General features: G+C 47.0%; 1 protein-coding gene across 1 annotated transcript in view; it reads right to left on the reverse strand.

Moving 5' to 3' along the window:
* Window positions 1-7,416, reverse strand: part of LOC146178755 (serine/threonine-protein kinase ICK) — a 45,230-nt gene extending 37,814 nt beyond the window's left edge. The window contains exon 1 of the mRNA XM_084579798.1: window positions 7,146-7,416. Within this exon, the coding sequence (XP_084435924.1) occupies window positions 7,146-7,285 (140 nt within the window). The 5' untranslated portion in view covers window positions 7,286-7,416. The remainder of the gene's footprint in view (window positions 1-7,145) is intronic.
* Between the last annotated feature and the right edge of the window lie 16,502 nt (window positions 7,417-23,918).

Genomic DNA, 23,918 nt, shown 5'->3' on the forward strand with positions numbered 1-23,918 from the left:
GTACCTGTCTAGAATGGTGCCAGAGCTCCTGGAATCTTCTCCAAGAATAATCAAGAAAAATAATGAAATGGGTAGAGTATAGATGAAGAACTACTGGCGTGATGTAGCCGCAGTGATCGCGCCTATATAGTATATCGCATCGCTTCGTTTATTGCAAGTGGGTTCTGTTGCGACCGGCTGGCGAGAAGAGCACAGTGCCGGCGGTTATCTGTGGTGAAAAGAAGGCGACTGAGTATCAGTTACGGACGCCTGGCTACAAGACTGCTTCTATTACGCACGTTGTTCTTGCTGCTGCTGTTGCTGCCGTGGAGTAATACTACGTGTGTTGAAATTTATGCGGTCGGAAAGACGGTCGTAATTCTCCCGAATTGGTGGTAAGTTGTTCACGTTCCGTCTGCACGTGGTTCCGTGGAACCTGACTGATTAGTATGCTGGACCGTGAAATTAGTTCATCTCATTCGACAAAGCGCACTGAAAACTGTCCTAGGCATAAGGTTGTTCTTTTACTGTTCTTTTACGCGGTTAGGCGACCAGGTATTTTGCAGCGAATTATCCTGATCGAAAAAAAAAATCATTAAGAAGTGTGGGAGTAGCGGAACTTGCATGAAGGTTTGAGGACAAAACAAAAAAATGGGGGGGGGGGGGGGGGGTAAAGACTATTTTATTAAGTGCCAATAACACTGCAGCAGTCGGTACCATTTCTTTTTCTCCATTAGAAGGGCAGAATATCTGTGGCTTCCACATGGACAGAGTCTTGCCATTGTCGCATATTAATTTCTTAAGGGAACGGCTGCTTTTTCGCTACGACTGAAGTTTGGTTTAGTATTTGTATGGATACGATTAATCTTGCTTTTATAGAAGCCGGTCCCACCTACATTCCTAGTTTGGTTCCACATACACGTTCCAGTTTTAAGTGGAACTTACATTTATATAAATAGCAGTTCCACTTACGCTTATAACTGGAACTTTTTTTGACACATATGTGCAACTAGATAATTCATACGATTTATTGGCCTCAGGGCATTCTCCTTTATTTGCCCTACACTTCATGTACTTCAGATGAAGGAAAATACGTTATTTATATTTTAACTATACTAAAATATTGGTTACGCGCCAAGAGCCATAGAGTGAAATGTAGGAGCTTCTAAGTGGGAATTCAAGGGCGGCTGATGTAATGTCAGCATTTTTTATGTTACGGTCCTCAGGATTTTCCGCCAGCTCTTGACGCATTTATGGAGTGAGGACAACAAACTGACTGTCGTGCTTCTGGATCTCGCTTCTATAGCATTCCGATGTGTGCCAATCACGGCCGCGACGTTATTTTTCAAACGTGCTGAAATGTAAGCGCCTCTTATGTCTCGTATACTTGGACGTTGTATTTGAGCGTACAGGAAAAAAAATTCCCTAACCTGTCCTAAATGTTTTCTTTTTTATATATATTTAGACGCCTAATTTTGTTTACCGAAAGCAGGCTAAAGTCTTGGCCGATGCCGCTGGCTCACCAGGGCCGGATTTTTGGACAACTTATGAGCGGAGTCATTAAGAGTTGCTTGCGTGCACTTGTGTTGAGGGGCGGCGTTCAATGTTTGCACGATACATTTATTGAACATTCCTCGCAAAAAAAAAAAAAAAGATACAAGTGAGGCTCAGTCTGGCACTGTCATTGAAAAACGATGACTTCAGGAAGCGAGGCAATCTTTTCTCCCTTCTTTCCTGAGACTAACCCCTGAGACTTCCCCGCATTTATTTAAAGCTTACACCGAGTGCGGATTTCAGAAGAAAACAAATGACATGAGTGCGGATCGTGCAGGAAAAAATGGCGCCTACGAGCGATGAGTGTAAAATGGGCGTAAAATGCCCATGCTGAAGAAAGCAGTGGGAAGAGTAGACAACCCGAGATACATATGCGCTGACTAGCAGCACCTGCGATGACGAGGCTGTCAACCACACGTCGTTTTCACGTTCCGTCCAGTTTTGGCGCCCTTATAAACTAAGAATGGCAGAGCTGAGTAGCTAACCATAGCCTATATTATGATTATTCTGGAGGTCGTCCTCCTATTTCATTTTTTTTTTATTGTTAGAGCAGTAACAGTGTGACTGGACGGAAAATTCGGATGAAGCTCAAGTCCTGTCTTTAAGGGTACGGAGCGACAGCGTTAATGTCCAGGCGGAGCAAAGCATCGGTCCATATTGGCACTATGTTGACAATGCACTTGTCTTATGTTGGACCGGGCATTGCCAACGTAGTACCAGCACTGGGCCAATGAATTACGCTGCTTACCTTTATTGCGGTTCCTCGTTCGGGCACATGCACTTTGATACTCGCCTGATCACTAATGCTTGAATTCGTGCCTCTGTTAACTCGCATACATTGGAGTGTATACAGTCACCAAAGCCGTAAAAACGTGCCTGCGTGGTTTAAGAGTAACGTGTCAGGATCCAAGGTCCCGAGATCGACTCCAATCTCACCCTCTGGAAATCTATTATCATCTCGGCTGTGTCATGTTGTCTTGTGACGTCACACAACCCTCGGAACAGCCATTTACTGTTCATGTCATCTGAAAACTACCACCTGCCAGAGGTATGCTATAGCGAGGTTTGGAGCCAAAGTTTCACTATGCCATGTCAAGCCAAGGTCACCGTACCGAACGGAGACCACTACTGCGCATGCGCCCCGTCTTCTCTTGTTCTGTCTTCTCTTGGCGTCTTCCGAATCTTCTTCCTTCTTCTGCCCTCTTCTTCTTCTTGGCGCCTTCCGAATCTTCTTGCTAGTAGTAATGCTGACTTGATCTTCAGCGATTCCAAAACAGCCATCCGAAATTTGGCGAGGGGCAGAATATCTGTCACAGCGGCGCGATGGCTGAATCGGCGGGCCACGGGGCGAGGGACTACGGAAGCGGACATTGTCTGGGTACCAGCACACTCTGGGAATTCTGGGAACGAGACGGCTCACATGATTGCTCGAGGTTTCGTCAGCCGAGTAGGAGAGCCGGACGTTCCGGGAAGGTCCACGAGAGATGGGATGGTATCATTTCATGACATTATTAATCATTTCAAACTTGAGCGGAGGATTTACCCACCCCCGGACAAGCAATTGGTGAAGGCGCAGGAATGCGTCTGGCGACGATTGCAGACTAGATGTTTCTTCAACCCATACGTGTTGAGCAAAATCTACCCGGACATTCAGCCGGAGTGCAAATGGTGTCAGGAATTGGCAACCTATGACCACATATTATGGAGCTGTAGCATAGCACCGCCACCGGCGGATATTATGCGTGATCCTTCCCTCGAGCAGTGGGAGGCCGTGTTGGCCAGCTCAGACCCGGTCGTCCAGACCAGGGCCGTGGAGTGGGCCACCCAGGTCGCCGTCAGCCATGGGTTGATGGCCATCTAACACGGAATCGTCCACACCTGCTCTCTGACGAAAATAAAGTTTTTCCATCCATCCATCCATCTTGCTCCATTTGACCGCCTTCTACATTAAATAAATAGCTTTACCACGTGTGACTGTTAGTAATAAAGCTTTAGCTTACGTATTAAGCAAGCTAGAACATCCGCATTTTTTTTTTCTCTACGCCAACCGCTACTATTTCCGCTAATCTCTCATTAAAATAAGAGCATCAGATGAATCATGGAGGACAAATAAAACTGACACCGCAGCTTTATAGCACCAGGCTTCATGATCTTACTTTCAATTTATTTTCTCGGTGAAAGTCTTCCTTATCGACTTGTCTGACACGGTGTCGTTAAACTCCACATAAGAAAAATAGGCCTTGTTTCTCGAAGAAGATCCGCAAACAATAGCCTGCGCTCATGAAGCCTCTCGATTGATTGTATGCTTGTTATTTTTGTGTCGTAGATTAACAATTCTATACAACTCCCGATCTTGCATGTCATCCGTCTAGTGCGCAGAACATGTATTGTTTACTTGAAAGCCGCCCACGAAAGTCTCACGCTCGCCCTGCTTTTTGAACCACATATGTGGCGCAAGCATCAAGCAATCTCTCTTGAATGACACGAAAAAAACAAGCATGTCCGATACCTACATCCGGAAGAGGATCCTCGCGGCGCGTATTTGGAAAGACGCGTACGAAAAAGCGTAACACTCGTGCCATGAGCGGCTATCCACGCAAACCGAGGCAGCATTATGACGCTCGCGAACGCACGTGACGTCACTAAGCGCACGTCCGTGGAGGAAGCATGGCACCGAGCGTTAAAAAGCGGAGAGTGGAATGTGCGATACAGGGGTGAGAAAGGGGCAGAGAGAGAGAGAGAGAGAGAGAGCGTTACACAGCGGCGGTAGTGGGAGAGAAAGATCCCCGTGAGAGACGTTGACGACATCGTCTCGTGCCAAGGACGGTTCCGGGCCACGCGGTAGCCAGTCGCCTCCACCCGTTGTATGCTGCCGTTGCTTGCAGCTCTAGCGCACACACAAGCGCACACAGACCGTTTCGGGCCCAGTGCCACAGGATTCCGGTTCCAGCAGGAATCCGCCTGCTGCTAGACGGCACCTTGCATATAGCCTGCTCTGAACTGTGCTAGCTGCTAGACCTGCTGCTGGTTGGAGGGCGGCGACAAGGGTGGTCAACAATGAAGACTGCTTGGCTGATTGTTTACTGGGAAGGAACCTATTGTGCTAATATATTTATTCCCACCCTCGTGGCTTACGGAAAACATTACTGAGTGCAGAACCACTTGAACACAGGGCTCAGCGCGAAAAAGTAACATTTTAAAAATGCAAGTAGAGGTTAAAGACTAAAATTTTTTGGAGAGATGACGAATAGAGAAAGGATCATGCTAGGCGTCTACCCACCTTAACTAAAAGGAACTATATGCTTCTACCGCAGTACACAAGTCTACATGTGCACAAAGGATAGCTGTATCTCTTTCAGGACATTGTGTGTCCTCCAAAAATTGGGCTACAATTCATATGCTACGGTCAAGGAAATGATGGACAGTGCGGAAGAAGTCGAACATGCGGTTGACTGACGGAGCTTTACTTGTGGCGAGCAGCAAGCTCTATGGGACACTCGTTCTGGCGTATGAACTTAGTCGTGAATGAAACCTTCACCTGGCAGCCGACAGTATTATTCAGATGGTTCGAAGTGTAGGCACTATTGGAAACGTGATCACGTGTCTCTGGTCCACCCACATTGTCACATGCCACGTCAAAGATACGTGCCCTCAGTAACACGTGTGCAGTATCGATGTGGGAAGCGAAGCGCACAGAAAAAAGAAAAATAGCCCGCGCGGAAAATGACAGAATGTCTTTCAAAGAGGCGCAGGAAAGGGTTGATGACTTGACGCGACCCTGGAAGAGCCGTGTTTAAAGCTTCAAGGAGGGTAATACAGCGAGTCGCTAGAGCTAAATTTTAATCTCTCCTTATTAATTCATTTCCAATAAAGATACTCAGCCAGAGATGTCACGACCAGAGAAAAGGTGATTTGAAGATATTAATAAAAGCAATATAATGGTTACCGGGTGGCGCGTCGAGATCGCCAAAAATAAACTCTCTGACATAACACCCCGCTCGTTTGCCCACTTTTTACCATACCGCATTGTGTGCGACAATTTGGACTACAAAGTATGGAATTTCCACCTTACAGTGCGTGTATAAGCGTTTAGGCATCTACGACGATACGGCTACTTGAAACGCCCAAACTAATGACAGCGCTTGAAATGTCTGAAAGTACACGGAGCTAGACTTTTCTTCCGATCACGACGAAGTGCAGTTTTCATGCACATCACAAATGTGCTGAAACGCAAGTTTCACCTTTTTAGGAATCCAAGCTTCGGGACGAAATCTTGTGTTGTGAAAGTGAACTGTGCATCGTTTCGTTCGATCTTTCTTCTTTGCTGTTTTATGATTCACTCACGATTTTTTATTCAGCGCACATATTATTAGTTAAAGCGGATGCGAATGTGAGGCTTAAAAAAAAGACCGTAAACCGCTCGTATTTGGTGAAGCTCTGAAGAACGGCTTCACATACATAGGAGCCGTACATACTCGTACAGAAAATATTAGAAGCCCACATTTCCGCGCCGCAGGGCGCCATGATGGAACTGTCACGATGGTGTTGAAGATTCGAATTTTAACGAGAACTGCATTTCCACGGAGATTAAATGTTGAAACGATCAGGTTCCCTGACACTGGAACAGAACTGACAACCAACGTCAGGCGGTCGAACTGAATCCAGCTAGCTTTAAACTGATGCTCATCTTGACTCGTAGCTGCTACGTCGGTTATGGCGCACAAAGAACAGTTAATATTGAATGCCAGCGACAACTCTTTATTAGAAACTGGCGGCACCTTTCGCAGCGCTACAATACAGGTTATAGAACCCCGTCGAGCAACGCTGGTGCGCGGACGAAAATACCCTCCTGTGCTCCAGTTCAAAGGGAACGCGAATCGATGGCTGTACAATGTGAGTCAGCGCAAGAAAACTACTTAATCGCATCGAAAAAAAAAAATGGCGCCGAGGATATATGAGGACTACTGATACATTGTGCTGCTTCCTTAGCAAGCAGCGGATTAGAAATAAATATTAGAAAGCATGATAGCCGGCGGTGTGTATTCGAATAATCGAGAAAAAAAAAGGAGCGTCAAATCTCACGAGAACATCGCAGTTCTGCGCCTGGTTCCGTGACGGCATGATTCTTACCTCCATGGGGCTACACTTAGAAACCCGTAATTGTATACACGGGCTGATTCCGCTCTGTTTGCTCCTGCTCTCGCACTCTGCACGTCACCTAGCTGCTATTTTTGAACAGCAGTAGGCCGTTTTATGACCCAACCTTCCTAACCCGGACGTCATTATAACGGAAGCAGAGGTGTGGATGGCGCTTCCTTGTTGGAGCATTCGTTTGCCTAGACACGGTAGTTTTCAACGTCGTTCAGGCGCCTCAAAGGTGCAGACCGCAGGAAGAGGGTAGGCCTCTGTGTAGGGGAGAGCGAAGAGGTCACTTCAGAATGAGGGGAATGAAAGTGCCAATACTATGGAAAGGCAGAGAACAAGGGTTTGAGGTGATTGAGGCGCTCATGCGCTGTCCTGGACACAGTGCACACGTCCGTGAACACGCTAATCATCAACACTGAACATAGGCGAAGTTATAGCGCCAAACGACATAAGCGAGTCGCTCTCACCGTTTGATGGCCACCTTCTCGCCGGTGTCTAGCCGCTGGCCGAGCACCACGGATCCGTAGGTGCCGTCGCCCAGCGGACCGAGCGTCATGTACCGGTTCATGGCCGCTACATCCCGGCTTCGGCTGCTGTACGACTTCATGCACAACGCGGTGTTGACTTGGCCACTGCTGCTGCTGCTGCTATTGCGAGCGGCAGCGCCAGCCCAGCGACGAGGAACGCAGCCGTTACTAGTGTTGACGAGCACGCGTTGCCATGGCGACGCGATCGGCGAGCGGGCGTTCGCTCGCGGTCACGCGGTCAGGGGTGCCACAGGCGGATGTGGTCGGCTGCGCCGTAGTGCTGGCGAAGACGGTGCTGACCCGCAGTTGGGTCGGATCAGATGCGTGACATGTGTGTAGAATGTACGGTGCTGTGCTCTGTTTTTTTTTTTTCTTTTCTTTGTTAGCTAGAGGTCCTTCTTACCTACAGAACAGAGGGTACATTTGGCTAACAAAGAGGGAGATAGTCGAAGGAAGGCAGGCGGAGGTGTGTCGGAGTAGTAAAGATAAAACGGAAATAGAAAGCAGACACGTTAGCAAAGCTCACTGTCGGGAAAGTTGGTTCGGGGTAGTAAACCGACAGAATGGCGCGCCGAAGCGATCACAGGCAGAAAGACACAAGCAAGTGCTACTTGTCTCAATTTCGGTCGGCGACCCGGACAACAGTGATCATTGTGAACGGTGAACACTGACGTTGCTCTCTAACAAAAAGGCGATATAGATGCGGGTTTAAATAGTTATGGTGGCCAATTGAAGAATCCATTCAAGAAAAAGTATGCACCGCTCAATAAAAAGAAAGAGCAGGGATGGTGATGTTGGAAATTAACAAATGACACTAAAGGCAGCCCCAGGGATAGCTGTTCATTGATATTTATTTCCTTGGATCAATGTATTTTTACTGCTCGTCTCCGACTATATTTTGTTATTAGTGTGCGCTGCTGAGATGACTGGCAAAGTTCGGCGATGATCGGAGCGCACTCTGGTTTGTGGCAACGGCAAGGAGAATACAAAAAGCAAAAACTTCGTATTATCTCAGCCTTTCGCCTCATTTTGGTCATTCCACTGAGCCGAGTAATGGGCGATTCGGTGCACAGGAGCGACCAGATGACAACTAAACCAAGTACAAAGAATCCTACACAATACTTTGCATACGTGTATATTTGGCCTTCTTCATCTTGCTTTCGTCTCTCCAGTACGCAGGTTGACAATAAGTGGCATCCACAACAAGGATCTTCCGCATATGATATCCCACGGAGGAGAACATTCAGCGCCGCGGTGTCTTTTTAGTGGTGGCGGTATGAAGCAAAGGCATTTCTTCTGCAATCATGGCTAGCGTCTCAAACATGGTGGTCTCAAGTTCACATCACCATGGCTGCTCCCACCATTCCTATGGAACCACGCAAGTTTTGAGCGACTTTTCCACACTCAGACTCCTTTCGATGTAATAAAGGTACGTCGTTGTTTAACCATGTTTGTAACGTACACAGCTTGCTAACTGTTCCGAAGACGCTGTAATTACAGCTGCCTAGGTTGCCTTCTAACAGGCCGTAAATAGCATATGCGCAAGGACACGCAAGCTTGCTCTGTATTACAGAAGCGTATAGCCATCAGCAACCTTGGCCAAGTCCTTAGAGGACGCTTCATTATTTCAGTGAGCGTAACTGAATGAAGTATTCGCTTTTCGTCGGGGATTTGCCTGCGCGGCTTTGCCTATAGGAATTTTGCAATGCTTACATGCGCTAGCAGTAATTCGTAGCGATATGCTGGCTGACTGCTTATTACAGCGCTGTGGAGGCGAAACGTGGGCGACCAGTGTTTTATTAAGCTTCTGAATAATCGAATCTCTTGCCGTTGTCGAAGAAAATTAAGCGGTGAACCTTTGGCCGGTCCTCATATTAACGGCAACATTAATCGTGCGCGACGTTACATGATTAACGGCGTCCAACACGAAGCACTGTTTTCATTCGCTGCAGGCTCTCTTCAGAGTCGCAGCAGCAGATTTTTTTTTTTTTTTTTATGCAACGTACGTGACAGTGACGCTCAATAGGCGCCAGAATGACGTGGAACGTAGGCACAGGGAGCATTTAAAGCGAAGGCTGGAAACTGGAAGCTGTTTTTCCCGTTCGTTCTTCTTTCTATTTCTTTCAAGTGAGGGACAAACTGAAGTTTCGCGCCTAGACAGCCAGTCTCTAGGGCAGCTTTTGAAACCCGCATTTCGCTACCTGTCTTGCCTCTAAAGTGACCTAGCCGCGGTAGCTTCGCTGTCATGGTGATCGTCTACCGAGTAGAAGGTTGCGCGATCCTATCTTGTCAGCGGCAGTTATGACTCGATCGAAGAGAAATAAAAGAAAAAAAAATGCGAGAAAGGTAGGCACAAGATCGCATCGTAATCAAGCTTCGTTCTTAATTATCACTGAATTTTAATTACCAGAAAGTCTGGTAGGTTACCTGGGCTAAAAGCCGAAATCAAGCAGCTTCCCATCAAACAGCTTATGATGGCGAGTGGTGATGCTATACCACATATTGGTTTATATATATGCATGGTACATGGCACCAGTCGCATATGATATGGATGCTGCTGCTGAAAAAGTCGCGCCGATGGGATAATGATTCGTTCTACCATCGGACAACCGGACACCATCGGAGTCCGCCTTGTGCGCCACAAGCACATATATGGCTTTCCTTTTTCTTTTTCTTTTTTTTTTTTTTGTCCATGACTCCTTTCAAGGATATCACCCTATAAGAGCGGAGCACTAGGCCGGGGGAAAGTTCGTACCCACTGAAACCGGTGGGTACCCGGCGACACCAGGAATCAACCTGATACTATTAAATAAGATGTTCCCAACACAGTATAGCGCCAACTGTCCGTGGTGCGGAGCAAAACCAACACTATATCATGTCCCATGAGAGTGCGGAAGGAATCAAGCATTTCACAAACACCAAGTGCGGAGCAATGGGAGAGCCGGCTCACCAGCTGCGAGCTAGAGGCCCAAAGGGCACTCATAGCACACGCAAGCGAGGTGGCCCGACTCAGTGGAGCCCTGGACTAGGGGCCCACCCACGGCCAAGGAGGACACAGACTTCAAGACGAAGACTCCGTCCTCTACCGCTACTACTTCTTAAAGAACGAATAAAGTTTTCATTCATTCATTCATTCATTCATTCATTCATTCATTCATTCATTCATTCATTCATTCATTCATTCACTCTCGAATGCGAGGTGGATGCTCTACCACAAGGCCACCGCTTCGATCGATCTCTTAATGTAATGATACCAAATATATATAGGCCAAAATAAAAGCGATGAGGGCGACCAATCATCTAGAGGTACAGAGGTGTTTAACTGACTTCGTGGGGGAGAAAAGTAAGTGCGCAGACCTAGGAACGAGCCGAGCTTGTCTTTTTCTAGGGGCCCCCTCGTCTGTCAATTGCTTCGCATTTCCGTAGCAGCAGTCGCGATAATCTTACCCCTGATTCGACCTCAACTCCTATATTCAATTTTGGTCCGGTTTGGTTCGTGGGATTCTGAGAGACGCCGCTATGAGAGACGACGCTATTAGGGACGCCGCAGTGGAAGACTTTGACCATTTTGGTTTCCTAAGCATGCACTGACATCCAACAAGACATGGGTGCCCTACTTTTCGCCTTCTTTGATAAACGGCCGCCGAGGCCGGGATTCGATCCCGCAACCCTGGACACGAACGTCGAGCGCCCTAACCACTACGCCAAGCTGGCTGGCTGATGCAGCGGTTATTTTGCATGTAGAACAAATAGAGAAAAGCTTGTTATTCACAGAAGGCATTTTTTTTTGCGCGACAAACAAGTGAAAGGCGCTACTCCAGCTAACGGGTAAAAAGATTTTGCGTTGCTCATGTCTTCTGCTTTTCTGAAATTTTTGCGGATTGTCCAACTTTTAAACTCGTTTCTGAAAAGTTAATAATTTCAACGTATTTGTCTGTCAGTGAATTAGTATATTTTCTCGTTAAGCCCATTAGTGGTCGCTGGCTATCTTTCGAACTGTCTTAGTGTACTTATTGGTGCAAGGGGAAACAATAAAGGAAAGACAAAAAAAAGGAGAAATTTGTTTAGATTCGAGCAAACGCGACTCTGCAGAGACTGTGAAGCTATAATGACTGCTAGGTCATGAAGATCTTCTGATGGACTGTTGCTTGTACCTATTTACTAAAATTAGATTGAGGGAATGATTCGATTGATTGATTGATTGATTGATTCATTATTTAATTCATTCATTCAGTCCTCTAAACGGAACCATTTCTTCGAAGCACCGCAAGCAGATCTTTCTCGGTGTGTGGCATTCAAGCCGATTAAAGGTTGGCCTAAGAGAGTCAAGCCGAAACATTCGCAATGTATAATGCGCTTACGTTCAAGATAATTTTCAATGCTTTCCTCGACGCACAGCTGACACAGCCTATTGCACGGTGCTACGGCTCGCCGATACCAAACGGATAAACAAAAAAAGGGACCTAGATGTGAGCGCCGATATCTGAGCGGGTATTTAAATAACGATCACGTTCGCCCGATATGAAAGAAGGAAGATGAAGCACGTTTTTTTCGCGTGGCGTTGGAGAGCTTTATTCCTGTAATGTTATTGAAACCGGTGCCTATCTTTGACAGAAAGAAGTCCTTCTCCGCTGCTTACGTCCGTCGCAATGTCGCAGTGAATTTGCTATAGAAGCGATCTTCCTTTTATCTCATTCTGGAGTTAAGCATTTAGGTCATGTGATAATCTTGTTTTTCTCCCATCTTCTTGCTTCTTTATTCTTTTCAGGATACAGCTGGGCGCGCTTTTCTCGTCTTCCCCTCGTTCACGAATTGTGTTTGTACACCCTGCCAATTCTTTAACAGCGTCAGCGCCAAGCCGAAGCAAAGCTAAGACTGGGAGAGGGAACGAGCCTGCATGGGAGCCAGTGTCGTCTGCTTGGCTGTCTTGCTTCGTCGGAAGCAACTCCTCGAAACAAGTTTGATGCTCGAAATATGAGAGCGGTTGTTTCGTATTCTATCTGCTGTGTGTTTGTTGCTTTGCTTGGTGAAAAACTTCAAACGTTCCAAGTACTACGCTTTTCCCCGGTTGCACTTGCCAGTACTGCCTTCATGAAGCTTACTTTAGTTTAAATAATGCCCCGGTGTTTAATGTCCTCGGCAATTAGTTGTTAATAAATTAACAGTTGTAGCTAGTTACTAGGCGTTCTAAGTTGTGTATTGTAAATTCTTTACATATAGCTGTACCATATGCAGCGAAAAAAAAAAATCAAATTGGGGCAGCTTCTTGGCACTGATGCACGACAACCAATTATGGGAAGGGCTGCTCACTGCAGCAGCAAAAAATGTGGAAATTCCTTTGTTTTCGGTTGCATTCATCATCATCATCATCATCATCATCATCATCAGCCTGATTATACCCACTGCAGGGCGAAGGCCTCTCCCATATCTCTCCACTTAACCCGGTTCTGTGCTAGCTGCATCCACTTGACCCCTGCGAACTTCTTAATCTCATCCGCCCACCTAACTTTCTGCCGCCCCCTGCTACGCTTTCCTTCCCTTGGAATCCAGTTTGTTACCCTCAGCGACCATCGGTTATCCTCTCTTCGCACTACATGTCCTGCCCATGTCCATTTCTTCTTCTTAATTTCCACTAGAATGTCGTTAACTTGAGTTATTTCTCTGACCCACTCTGCACGCTTTCTATCTCTTAATGTTACCCCTACCATTTTTCGTTCCATAGCCCTCTGGGTTGTCCTCAACTTAAGTAGAACTCTCTTGGTTAGCCTCCACGTTTCAGCCCCATAGGTGAGTACAGGCAAGATGCAACTGTTGTATACTTTCCTCTTGAGCGATACCGGTAAGCTGCTAGTCATAATCTGCGAGTGCTTGCCAAACGCGCTCCATCCCAATCTTATTCTTCTTGTTATTTCCTTTTCATGATCCGGATCTGCGGTTACTACCTGTCCTAAGTAGATATATTCGCCTACTACTTCCAGTATTTCGCTACCTAATGTAAACTCCTGTTCCTTCCCGAGGCTGTTGAACATTACCTTAGTCTTCTGCATATTGATTTTCAAGCCTACCTTTCTACTTTTCCTGTCTAGGTCATCAATCATTATTTGCAGTTCATCCCCCGAGTTGCTTAGCAAGGCAATGTCATCAGCAAATCGCAGATTACTGAGGTATTCTCCATCTACCCTTATCCCTAACTGCTCCCATTCCAAGTCTCTGAATACTTCCTCTAAACATGCTGTGAATAGTACTGGGGAGATTGTGTCTCCTTGCCTAACACCTTTCTTTATGGGAATTTTGTTGCTTTCTTTATGTAGAACTATGGTTGCTGTGCAGCCACTATATATATCTTCCAGCACTTTCACGTACGGCTCGTCTACCCCCTGATTTCGCAATGCCTGCATCACCGCCGAGGTTTCAACTGAGTCAAATGCTTTTTCGTAATCAATGAATGCTATGTATAAGGGCTGGTTATATTCCGAGCATTTTTCTATCACCTGATTGATGGTATGGATATGATCGATAGTAGAGTACCGTTTCCGAAACCCTGCTTGATCCTTTGCTTGATTGCAGTCTAAGGTTGTCCTGATTCTATTAGCGATTACCTTAGTAAATACCTTATACGTAACAGACAGTAAGCTGATTGGTCTGTAATTTTTAAGGTCCTTAGAGTCCCCTTTCTTGTGAATGAGGATAATGTTTGCATTCTTCCATGCTTCCGGTACCGTCGATGACACCAGGCACTGCGTATACAGGGTGGCCAGTTTTTCTAGCACGATATCCCCCCCCCGTCCTTCAGCAAATCTGTAGTTATCTGATCCTCTCCAGCTGATTTCCCCCTTTTCATAGTTTCTAGTGTTTTCTTGACCTCTTCCTTCGTCACTGGTGGAACGTCTGACTGTTTTTCCCTACCGCCAATCTCATTACGGTCCTGACTACTTTGGCTACTGTAGAGATCTGTATAGAACTCCTCGGCTACTTTGACTATCTTGTCCATATTAGTGATGACGTTGCCCGCCTTGTCCCTTATCGCATACAACTGGTTTTTGCCTATGCCCAATTTCTTCTTTACCGCTTTAAGGCTTCCCCCGTTCTTTACAGCATGCTCAATTTTCTCCATGTTATACTTCCTTATATCGGCCACCTTGCGCTTATTGATTAGCTTTGATATCTCGGCCAATTCGATCTGGTCTGTTGGATTGGAAGCTTTCATACTCTGCCGTTTCTTAATCAAATCTTTCGTCTCCTTAGACAGCTTACCGGTATCCTCTCTAACTATCCTACCGCCTACTTCTACCGCGCACTCAGTAATGATATCTCTGAAATTATTGTTCCTTGCCTCTAGGGTAATGTCGCCATCCTCAGCTAGAGCTGAATACCTATTCTATTCGGTTGCATTGTCATGTCCTAAGTCTTCCGGCGCAGCAGCGCCGGGCAGTCTAGGCTTGCGCGGTACTTTTTAAGAATTGGCCGGCTGTACGCTCCCATTCAACTAAACATAAAGCATTGCGTATAGTGTAGCTCTGCGTGGAATTTAACACTTCGCCAAACGCCACTTCGGTTGCATTTTCGGATCGATATGATCTCATTGAAGATCCCATTGGCAGTGAAGCAATGATAAGAAATACTCATGATGTAATAGGCTCAGTTCAGTTCAGTCGTTCAGTCATGTCCGACTCTTCGTGACCCTATGGACCATGTCACGCTACGCTTTCCGGTCTCTCACTATCTTCCTAACATCACATAACTTCATCTGCAGTGCCTCGAGGATGCCATCTAACCATCGCGTTCGCTGCCTACCCCTTCTCCGGCGACCCTCAGCCTTTCCCAACATCAAATCTTTCTCCAGCGACTCCTCTCTTCTCATCAGATGACCAAAGTAGCTGAGCTTTAACTTTAGAATTTGACCCTCCAATGAGCAGTCAGGGTTTATGGTCGACAATATCGACTGATTTGATCTGTAATCTAATGATGATGTAATAGCAATGATGTAATGATGATGTAATAATTTGATCTGATGATGTAATAGCATGTTCCTAAATGGCGTGTGGAGGGATGCAGCCCGAGTTGGAGGCTCCATCCAGCTCAACCATGCAATCTTGTCTCATGTAGCACAATGTGCTTACTAGTCAATTCCGAGGCAGCTACTTGCCAGAGCATGCTCACGATTATTCGAGGTTGCGAGGATTCAAATGGCCGAAGCCGGACAACTTTTTGTTTCCGACATGGATTCAACTAACGCTCACGGGTTTAAAAAATTACAAGACTGCGCTTATGTCGGCTTAAGGTCGGAAATGGAGAAAGCCACTTTACAGGCCTTTTTTCACTAAGGGCATCGTGATTGTCATCCCTACTATCATCATTATCAACTAAATTCATCACCACTGTCATCGCTGCTACCATCATTATCACTAATTGCAGCGTCCTTATCATTGCTACTATCATCATTATCATTATCACCAGCGGAATCGTCATTGCTATCGCCACTATCATACTTACACTAGACAAGGAGAATTACGATCGGTATCTCGCGAGCCCGGAGTGGCGTATATACTTCATGTTCATAGGACAATTGTTTCAATGAAATAAATACCATGTTAAAAAAAAATAAAGCCCGGAGTAGTGTAGTGGTTTGCGCACTTGGCTGGGGAATCGAGGGCATAGTGGTTCGAGTGCCGTTGGAGAAAGATTTTTTTCTCTTTTTATACTTGGGGATGTTGTGAACATTCCCGTAGCCTATTAGCAAAGAAGGCCTTTTGCCTTAAAGTATTCCAAGGATGGACGATAAGAAGTGTAGCATGTGGCACTGTGCTGCCTCAAATTGATCGTTTTGCTACTAATCTTGAAGTGCTGCAAATGAACTTCAACCTCTGCTTATTGTTTTTGTTGGTTGGTTAGTTCAACAGAAGAAATTGGCTTTCAAGTTCGCCTTCTGTCTTCACTTTCACAATATGTGGACTGTACTGCACTTCACCTGGGCAAATAGGCGTTCCTGGTTCCATACTGCAAGGCATATTGCAAAAGCACAGTAACGCATCCTCCGTGTGAGCGAGGTCAAATTTAACCGCCGCCTACATGGACCTTCAGATCGTTGTCGAATCTTCGACCTCCACCTGGAGACATGTAAAAGGAGGCCGCTCTTTTGTGCACATGTGGTTCGAATTTCAATTTAAAAACATTTTATTTCATCTCCAGACGTATGACCGGCGATCCCGCTCGTATACTTCTGAACGAAAGGCCGTGGTACTGTGGTAGAGCATCCACCTCGCTTTCGGGAGGTACGGGGTTCGATTCCCAGTGCCGCCGGGTACCCACCGGTTTCCAATGGGTACAATATTTCCCCGGTCTGGTGCTCGGCTCTTCTGGGGTGAAATGCTTGGGAAAAGGGGCCATGAACCAAAATGCAGGTTCAAGAACAAGGGGAAAAGGGGCCATGAACCAAAATGCAGGTTCAAGAACAAGGGGAAAAGGGGCCATGAACCAAAATGCAGGTTCAAGAACAAGGGGAAAAGGGGCCATGAACCAAAATGCAGGTTCAAGAACAAGGTTGTTCTTGAACCTGCATTTTGGTTTATGGCCCCTTTTCCCAAGCATTTCACCCCAGAAGAGCCGAGCACCAAGCCGGGGGAAATTTTGTACCCATTGGAAACCGGTGGGTACCCGGCGGCACTGGGGATCGAACCCCGTACCTCCCGAATGCGAGGCGGATGCTCTACCACAAGACGATACTTCAACGCTGGCCCCGCACCGTTGTGCCCCCGAGGCTGGTCGAAATCAGCCCAACCAGAGCATGCGAGCTTTTTGGAAACCGCACGCACCTTTTTATTTTTGGCTGTTCTTTCCTCGTGTCCGTAGATTTCATAAGCATGAAAAAAGCAGACTAGTTACTCATTGTGTGCATTTTTTATATGTGCAGCTTTATAGAGGCAGCCCCGCATATTATACGGATGTCGGTTATAGCCTCGGCTAAACAAAACCTTATACAGGCAGTCGTCAAATCTCATGATACAGAATATGAAGAGACGATTTCTGTACTGTATTAAGTGTGCCCTAATGGGTGATTGATGCTGTCGGTCGGGCATCATTCACAGCACGAACTCTCGCGACCGGAACCAGATCTGCTAAAACAGAACTTTGGCCGTGCTGCTGAGCAGCACTGCGAACATTTTCAGTGTCCCCCTAAAATGTTTGGAGGCACATATACCTGAAGTGTGGTAAGGCGAAAGCCTAACTGCGCTGTTTTGCCGTTTATTACTGATTTTGTTTGATTTTTTTTGCTCCTCTTCCTCATTTTTGCTCTTCTTTTACTGTAACTTTGACGCATTTTGCACAATTTCGACATCTGTGGTTGTTTTGACGTCTGTACACTATATCGACGTCCTTGACAATTTTGACGTGTAATTGACATTTGTCGCTCTAATTAACTAACTAATTATTCGACAACAATACAATGTTGCGCCCGGACACATTTTTTCACCCTTTACCTCACGCAACTCTTTTTTCTCATCAATCAATTCATGTCTCGACAGTGATGGTGTGACACTTTCCATGGACGTATAAATCTTATCCACATTCATGCGCCTATAAGCATTCGCCTTAAAATTTGCTCAGGCGCCGTTGCAAGAAATACGGCCGTGTATGAAGCTGGTCTATTAAAATACCTGGTCGTCAAAAAATATTTCGTCCAAGTTAGCAGTGCGAACGAAAAACCACAAGTATCGTTTTGCTAACTTGGGTCGCACGATTAACATTTGTGGTTGTTCGGTCTAGTCCTGCCGATCACAAACCACCGACCGTAAGGGTTCCAAATTTCCTATGGCTCGGAATTAGTTGAAGTATACTTGCTGTCTGTTATTCGCGCTAAAAAGACCATGTTCAGGAATATTCTTTTCTTTCTTCGTTTGATCGCATTCAGCAACCCCGAACGATTTCAATATGGCGCATGCCGTCGAGACAGCATCAAGTCCGGATTCCAGTGCCGTTCTTGAACCGGAGCGAAAAATGCAGCGCGGGGCCATTATAGGCCCTTCGGGCAGCATATGCAGCAGCACCTCTGTTCTCCCATGACAGAGGAAAAGGTCATCGTGTCAGGGATGGAAAATTGAAGGGACCCACTTTCTGTCGGCCGTGCGCTCGCGCAGAGCGCCAGAGGTGGCCGCGCGGGCAATTATTATTAGCGGCGCGCCAGCCAGCCTGGCGAGCTGTTCTTCGAACAAACAGCCACCACCTGGAGCGATAGACGCGGCTTCTGTGTGGCGCGCCAGAATTCGCCGCCAACGCCGCTCGCTGGACAACAAAAGAGTTTCAAAAGATATTAAAACTAGCGCTTCATAGGGCGCTCTTGGAACATTGTAACACTAATTGGTTTATGGAAGCCGGAGTATGGTATTTTTTCAGGAATGGCATTGTGTCGCAGAAGTGAAGAGGAAGGGAAAAAAGATCCTCGTTGAAGGTTAGCACCAGGCCCTCTGGAGAAGATTGCTTTACTTCATCTAGGCGCGCTGGTCATGCCCAGAGTTTCGGTGAAACAAAACACTCAAATATAAAAGCTGGGGTTAAAGGATTTAAGGAGAACACAGCGTGTTCTCAATCTACCCTGGTCTTTGGACAGTTGGGAATGTGAGATTAATCCCGTTATCTGAAGTTGAAGACGGTTCCTGATACCCGTGAGTTTAATGATCGAGATGTGTGTTTGTTCAGTGTTGAGTGACAAGTGCGATTGGGAAACGACTCTGTAGCTTTCCGCAATGTCATTTAAGCGTTGAGCTGCTTGATTTTTTTCTGTTTCGGGCGTCTTCCACGGCATCATATTTGCTTAGGGTTTTGAGGAATTTGCGATATTAACTTAAGGTGATCGGAAATGAACATCGCCCCCATTGCCAGGTATATTCAGCTCCGGGTGATTTTACTGTTGTGACTGCACTTCCGGCATTTCATTTGAGTGTCGAGTACATATGTGGAGCCACAGTAGTGTTCATTGTGGTATCTATGTCGCGAGCACGACCTCGTCGTGGTCGCGAGTCGGTTTTCTTGAACGGATGTTGATGCTAATGTTGCTGTTTTGATGTCTACAGAATACAGATGCTTCGTGTATGAGTGCTCACAACTCCGGAGAAAGCTACAATTCGAGCAACGCTGCACACCATGCACAAAAAAGACCCAGGTTCTGTTTGGTTTGGTTTGATTTGTGTGGTTTAACGTCCCAAAGCAACGCAGGCTATGAGAGACGCCGTAGTGGAAGACTTCGGAAATTTCAATCACCTGCGGTTCTTTAACGTGCGCTGACATTGCACAGCACACGGGCGCCTTGCTTTTAGCCTGCATCAAAAAGCGGCCGCCGAGGCTGGGATTCGATCCTGCATCCTTGGGCACAGTAGTCGAGCGCCGTAAATACTGCGCCACTCCGGCGGGTGGCCCAGGTTCGCGATGGAACCGTTTTCCCTTGGTGCTGTGCTGCGAATCGATTTCTCGGTGGTGGTGTGGAATTCTCGATGCTTTCGTGAAGGCGATCGCATTAAAGCCGCCTGCCGCTTTTGTCTGATCGGACTGGATAATAATAATAATAATAATAATAATAATAATAATAATAATAATAATAATAATAATAATAATAATAATAATAATAATAATAATAATAATAATAATAATAATAATAATAATAATAATAATAATTGAAGCACGGAAGGGAAAGAAGGCGCAGTATCTGTCACATTAGTTTCTACACCTAAACCGCGCCGTAAGGGTACGGAGGAATGTTGGAGCGAAAGTGGAAAGAGAGAAATGGGTGCCGTAGTGGAGGGCCGTGGAGTAATTTCGACCACCTGGAGATCTTAAATGGTTGGTTTGGTAACGTCCCAAAGCGACTTAGGCTATGGAGACGCCGTAGTGGAGGACTCCGGAAATTTCGACCACCTGGGGTTCTTTAACGTGCACTGACATCGCACAGCACACGGGACCTTAATTGTGCACTGTCAGAAGAAGTTCCCAGGGGTCACGCGGAAGCAGATAGCATAGGACCACGTTAGTTGGAGTAATATGGGAGAGGCCTTGACATGCAATTGGTCTTCCCCTCTAAGCAACCCATCCTCTGCTCTTACGGCGCAGTGTTGTGTGTTATGTACCTGTGATGTTATATATGGGCCCAGGTCCGTTCAGGAGCTCTGGGCAGGTAGCAGAGCAGGTTCACAGACACACGGACGCTTTTCTTTTCTTGACCAATTAACGTAACTGGCAACAGACATGCATACAGCCTAGCTTATCCTAATAGGATATGTCCCAACACAAAACCGTCCTACTTCTGGTTTTCCGCTCGTGGACTAGATGCCGGTGCAGGCGAGTCCGCCGGTGCTCCGTTCACGCCAGTCGCCCGAGGACTCGGTAGCGCGGCAGGCCACGCTCCGGCGTCTGTGTCCGGCGTCTGCTTCACAGTCCGGGGTACTGCGGTGTACCGCGGGGTACCGCGTCACGCCCGGGTACTGCGAAGTGCGGCACCAGTGCGGCAGCACAAGTGCGGCGGCCAGGCACGCTGGAGCGGTTGAGCTGTCTCCGCAAGCTGTTCGCCGGATGGCGAAGCGCTGGGCAGTACCAGACCTCGGACCAGGTGCCCGACAGGTGCTAGCGAGCCGGCCTTGAACGCCAGGCCCAGGACGATGAACTCCGCCGCCAGCGACGCCCAGGAACGTCCGACCCCTTCGCTTGCCGGAACAAACTCACGCGCACTGGCACGCCCCGCACGCGGCCACACTTCACTTCCTTTCGAGCCACCCGCACGCTCGCCACAATCACCATCATCACAGTACCTTTGACATGGTAATGCTGAGCGAGAAATCGTCAGCTGCTCGAGCGCACTAAAATGTTAGCCACATGACGTAGTTGCCCAGGACACCTATTAATTACAACAGCGTAAATTGAGCTGGAGATACTACTGTAAGCCAAGAATCGTACGATCCCTGACCATTTGAGGACGCATCCTTTATTCCTTGTCACAAAAGAAGCACGTTCGCCGTCTCTGCATTGTCGAAGTTTGGAGACAGGATGGAAGAAGCAGCACTGAATTCAGTGGTTTTAGGTATTTGAGATTAGGCACATTGCGTCTTTATGAAGGGCTGCTAGAAATCGTTGTTGCTCTCCTGTTTGCTTGAGCTGTCTCGAGCAGTCAACACATCCGGTCATGGCTGATCTCGAGGGTCAGTTTTAGTGCGGTGAGGTGAGAAGCCACAACTCTCTAGACTTTGCTGGTTTTGTTTATCGTTTATGGTGTTTGACATCCCAAAGCGACTGATGTTGTGAGGAACACCTATAGTTCTGCGGAAATTCCGAACGCCTGTTGTTCTATAACTTGAACTCACATCGACAGTGCATATAAATTTAATGCATCGCCTGCATAATAGCGCTGCCACCATGGCCGAGATCGAACCCGGGTGACTTGTCTCTGTGATAATGATAATGATGATGGGGATGATAAGCTTCACCTCAATAGGTGCAGCTTATCATCCTGCCTGATTTCTTGAGGCAAAGTAAAACGGCTTCCTGCCTTCGCCCACATTATCCCTCCTTGCTTTCCACTTCAGAACGACCGCTTAAAGACTGTTCTCCAGAAAATGTGGCGTCGGTGTTCTAAGCTAAAATGCTGATGGTTTAGCTTGACTAGACCCTGTGTCTAAGCGAAAGCTTCATTACACATGGTTACATGAGGTAAAAATCTTGCCGCCTCTTCATCCACTGCGCATCTGACAAGCGAAAGCACGCGCTGCGGCTTGCCTCCGCTGCGGGAACAGCACGGCGCATGCGCAGTGAAATGCGCAGCTGGCAATGACGTCACTCGCGGCGACGTGGGAGGAGCGGCAGCGTGCGGCGCACACCAATGGCTCGATGCAACCGGCTGTCATTGCAACGACGCATGCGCAGTTGTGGTCCCGGCCTGCTCCGGTGACATTGGCTTTACATGGCGTAGTGAAGCTTTCGCTTCAAAATCACGGATATCGCTCTGGCAGATAGGCGGTAGCTGATGTGATATGGTCATGCACTGGCGCTTTGGGTTATCTGATGTCGCGAGACCCCGTGACTTGGTTAAGATAGCAGATAGTCTACTGGGGCTTCGTCTTTGAGAGGGGAGGGGGAGAGGAATCCAGCATTACAGGAGGCTTGGGCACATGCTGCCCCTATAGGGCCACTCAGACATGTTCGTGCGACTTGGAATATAGTGAGGATTTTTACCTATACCTGGTGGTGGTTCACATGATGTGTTATCTTATTAAGTGTAGGCCATTGAACATGTGCGTTATAGTAGAGGCGCAAATTAAAGGGTTCGTGGTTAAGCCAGTAGCAAAAATAATAAACGCGAGTGAGAATTCCCAAGGGAAGCTTACAAACAAAAGCCATTCACGCTGTCTCACCTCCCCCTCCAAATAGTTTATGCGTTACTCTCTTCCTCCTGCCTGACAAAATGAGCTACGTAAACTATCTACTTAGTTCACTCATACCGACTTTCTTGCCTTATTGATCGTTCTGGTCACGAGATATGTACAAACGTATGCATGTCTCGTTGAGGGTGACGAGCCCACTTGCCACAAAATTCACGCCGCGTCCACCTTTCTTGAACCTTCACGCTACATTCCTGTCCATTCATGACACCGTTCTACTTTCAGCCCCATAACGAATTCTACGTGCGTTATTGGCTGGCGAATAATGGTCGCATGAAGATTCCCGCACAGCTTGAGAAATTAAGTGCTCTACGGCCACGCCTCAGAACCTACTTATTATGGACTATAGGATCCTCTGAAGGGACCTGACCATCCCACAGTGGCTCTGCCGACTGCCGACTTGCTAAGCCGCGCGTCTTTGATTAAGCAGAGATAAAAAAAAAAGCCACGTAGACCCCCCTCAAACACAGCCCTGAGCTTTTTGTAGTGCAAGTGAGGATGAGCCGTGTGTACGTATGTGGGCTCACGTACACCTATACAGACAAAAGTCTCTGGACCGCACGTCTGGCGATTTTGGACTAGAACCACGATATAAACGAATTATCACCTTATTTCTCTAGCATGCATGAAAGAAATAAAGTCCAAGTTTTACATCGAGAAGTGTAGTCCGAGACTATTCGCCGATGCGAAAGTTATGCGCTTTGGTTGCAGTTTGCGTGCACGGTCCACAGACTTTTGTCCCCGATAGTACAACAGTGCGGGGAAGAATGCCCCCTCCCTCTTTCTAATATCTAAACGACTTCTAAGCCACGTCAACCTTTCACCGGCTAAGTTGTCCATACTGCGATGCAACATGAGATCTTCTTTGTGGCCAAAAGAGCATCAGGGTGGGCCTGAATTTAAACATATAAATGTTTTTCTTCATTCTCCCTTCTCACGATCACCGCGACGACTCCGAGCGCTGGACGACTGGCGCACTCAAGTGCAGCACGCTCATTTTCATTTGTGATGTTTAACCATGTGACCGCTGCCTTCAGTCCTGTCTTGTACAACAACCTAAGCGTACTTTTCAGCGATAAAAATTAGCTGAACAATTCCCACCTGTATGTTCTGCTAACCTCTTTCTCGCTCTCTCTTTTGATGCATACAGCGGTGCCGTTGAAATCGATCACGTGACCCTGCGCCGTGTCTTGATTACCTGACGCTTCTGGTTGTTTTAACTACGCGTGTCCCTGTTGAAGCTTGCTTCAATAGTACTTGAAAGAAAGAGGTCAGAAAAGGCAAAAGGAGGATTTAG

The sequence above is a fragment of the Amblyomma maculatum genome, chromosome 9 (genome assembly GCF_055883805.1).
Source record: "Amblyomma maculatum isolate TAMU_Amacu chromosome 9, ASM5588380v1, whole genome shotgun sequence".
NCBI classification, from domain to species: Eukaryota; Metazoa; Arthropoda; class Arachnida; order Ixodida; family Ixodidae; genus Amblyomma; species Amblyomma maculatum.